Genomic DNA, 2,997 nt, shown 5'->3' with positions numbered 1-2,997 from the left:
ACACACACACACACACACACACACACACACACACACACACACACACAATATTTTTCACACTTCCTCTCTTCTCATGGTGGAAACAGACTGTTAGAACTCGTCTCCGTAACCAATAATAATGACATAATATCACAAAACACAAGGTCGGTGGCAACATAAAGAATATCTGTTTGAGCATCACAGCAGCCGGGCGGAAAAAGAAAAAGAAACAAAAAAAGGGAAAGTGGCGTCAACTCACCCGAGTGTGGTCATGGTGACGATGGTGTACCAGAAGGAGGCCGGGATGGAGGTGAAGGTGGAGCCCGCGGTGCCCTTCTCGGCGTAGAACATGACGGTGGCGAAGATGATGATGGCCATGGTGAGGGAGAAGAGCAGGAAGCCCAGCTCGGAGGCGCAGCTCTTCAGCGTGTAGCCCAAAATCCTCAGACCCGCAGAGTGACGCGAGAACTTGAAGATGCGGAAGACGCGGAAAACGCGCAGCGTGACGAAGGCGCCACTCACGTCCTCGTTCTCGGGCATCACCAGGCCGATGTAGTACGGCATGATGGCCACCACGTCGATCACCGACATCACCGAGCGCATGAACTTGCAGCGGCTCGGCGCGGCGAAGAGGCGCATCAGGTACTCGAAGGTGAAGATGAGCACGCAGGCCGTGTCCATGCAGAAGAAGGCCAGATGGTATTTCTCCCCGCAGGGGAGGTCCCTGACGCTGCCCTTGGGGGGCCGGCAGGGCACCGTCTCCACCACGTTGGCGATGACAGAGACGGCGATGAAGAAGCCGGTGACGTAGTAGAAGACCAGCGCCATGGTGGAGGTGTGGGGGTTCTCGAAGGCCCGCCAGAGGCGCTCCCTGGAGGTGCTGTTAGGGGGGAGGGGGGCGTCCATCCCCTCGTTGGCCTCCGTGTCCTCCGCTAGACGCTCCTGGTTCTCCTTTTTCCTGTCTCGGTATTCCTTCACACAAAAATAGGAAGAGGAAGTGGAAGATGAAGATGACACGATTTATCTGTAATGATTCAAGACTTAGTTTGGCCAACGTGAGCGAGTCAACATTAAATCAAGTCAGAGACCAAAGTCCTGCTACAAAAGCAGGGATTTCATTTCGAGAGGATTCTCTACCTACCAAGTTAACAAAGGAGACGTCATTTATGTCTCAAAGTGAATCCACATTATCTAGTCGTTTACAATCAACTAACGCCACGTTTAAATGCTATTATTCAGAATGTACCGGGCTAAGACAAAACGTGGACTCTGGAGTATAGTATAGCATGTCTAAAAAAGGTCAAAGAAAGTTATAAAAAGTCATAAAATAGTGTGTGCAAAAAGGTTATGAAAAAGTCACTGTATAGTATGTCTTCTTAGTGCATATGGTATTAGTAGGCAGTAGGGTTAGGTAATAGACCAGCAGACCGTCCCATGAACTGTCCCCGTGAAATATTCTCTGAACTAGAATGTGTACTTTATAGATCCAACAGGAAACAATACACATACGTCGGCTGCTTCAGCACCAGGGACAGCTCCACGGATTTATCAACGCAGCACAGTTTATAGATTCTGATGCCAACGAGCAAACAATGACCTATCAGAGCTGTCAAAACGCCAAAAGTTTAGACACTGTAACGTTGATATTCAAGTAGAAATATTGACATGAACCATATACTTTTTTTTTTTTGAAGAAACATGCAATACTAACATTATATTATGGCGACTGAGTTTCTTAAGTAAGGTTAACTGTTTCTTTTCTTCCCTTTTGGCTCTAAACATAGTGAGCTAATGCTGTAAAAACATCACACTTTGACCCACAGCCAGCAGCCAACACACAGGTACTAATAAACTAACAAGTTACTGCCTGAACAAAACAAGCCAGATAACTATAGCGATACATAAATGAAAGTCCTACAGCAGCCAGCGACTTTCACAGCGACTAAGAAACTGATCTGCAGGAAGTTAAATTTCTTTCCCAAACTTTTTTGCCCCAAAAACCCAGATGTTGAGCCAAATGCTGTAATTTAAGAGCAGAGAGAAGCATCAGAAAAACAGCAGAATCTGTGAAATTTACCAGAAGATTAAAAATAAAAAGCATGTGGACTGTTTCTACAGAGAAACTGTGGGCGAAGAGTTGAGCGAGTGAAATGAGAATTAAATTTGTTAACAGAATGAAGGAATGTGAGGAAACACTGAACCATGAGACGGGTCAGCTTTAAAGACAAAGACTTAAAGACATAAGAGCCTCTAAAGACGATATGCTGAGCTGACAAACATGAAGAGCTCTGGAGGCTCGATAAAGAAATCACTTACAGAAAGAAAGCTGGAGTATGAAGCTGAAACCTGACTTACAATGGAGTCTGGTTAGTTGTTTTTACACAGCAGTCATTGAGCTGACAAAGCTCTTCTCCAAGAGACATTAGGAAGACATGAAACGTCAAAGGTCACAGTATCCACTGAAGTACACTAGGAAAGAGGCGGGTGTTATAAAACCTAACTGTTGGTGTTGTTGTCGAAACCTAACTGTTGGTGTTGTTGTCGAAACCTAACTGTTGGTGTTGTTGTCTAAACCTAACTGTTGGTGTTGTTGTCGAAACCTAACTGTTGGTGTTGTTGTCGAAACCTAACTGTTGGTGGTTTTGTTGACTGAACCTAACTGTTGGTGGTTTTGTTGACTAAAGCTAACTGTTGGTGGTTTTGTTGACTAAAGCTAACTGTTGGTGGTTTTGATGACTAAACCTAACTGTTGGTGGTTTTGTTGACTAAACCTAACTGTTGGTGGTTTTGTTGACTGAACCTAACTGTTGGTGGTTTTGATGACTAAAGCTAACTGTTGGTGGTTTTGTTGACTAAAGCTAACTGTTGGTGGTTTTGATGACGAAACCTAACTGTTGGTGTTGTTGACGAAACCTAACTGTTGGTGTTGTTGACTAAAGATAACTGTTGGTGTTGTTGACTAAACCTAACTGTTGGTGTTGTTGACTAAACCTAACGGTTGGTGTTGTTGACTAAACC

General features: G+C 44.8%; 1 protein-coding gene across 1 annotated transcript; it reads right to left on the bottom strand.

The window, feature by feature from the left end:
- Nucleotides 1–106: 106 nt before the first annotated feature.
- LOC116379542 (potassium voltage-gated channel subfamily D member 1-like) lies at nucleotides 107–990 on the bottom strand (the record flags this gene model as incomplete). The annotated part of the gene is made up of 1 exon (XM_031841491.1): nucleotides 107–990. A coding segment is annotated over one exon (756 nt), but the record flags the coding sequence as incomplete, so codon positions are not given.
- Nucleotides 991–2,997: the final 2,007 nt, after the last annotated feature.

Source organism: Anarrhichthys ocellatus, unplaced genomic scaffold (assembly GCF_004355925.1).
Source record: "Anarrhichthys ocellatus isolate YVR2014 unplaced genomic scaffold, GSC_Weel_1.0 scaffold4539, whole genome shotgun sequence".
Lineage (NCBI taxonomy): Eukaryota > Metazoa > Chordata > Actinopteri > Perciformes > Anarhichadidae > Anarrhichthys > Anarrhichthys ocellatus.
Note: the sequence above shows the minus strand (reverse complement) of the source record. Positions and strands in the feature narration are given on the sequence as shown.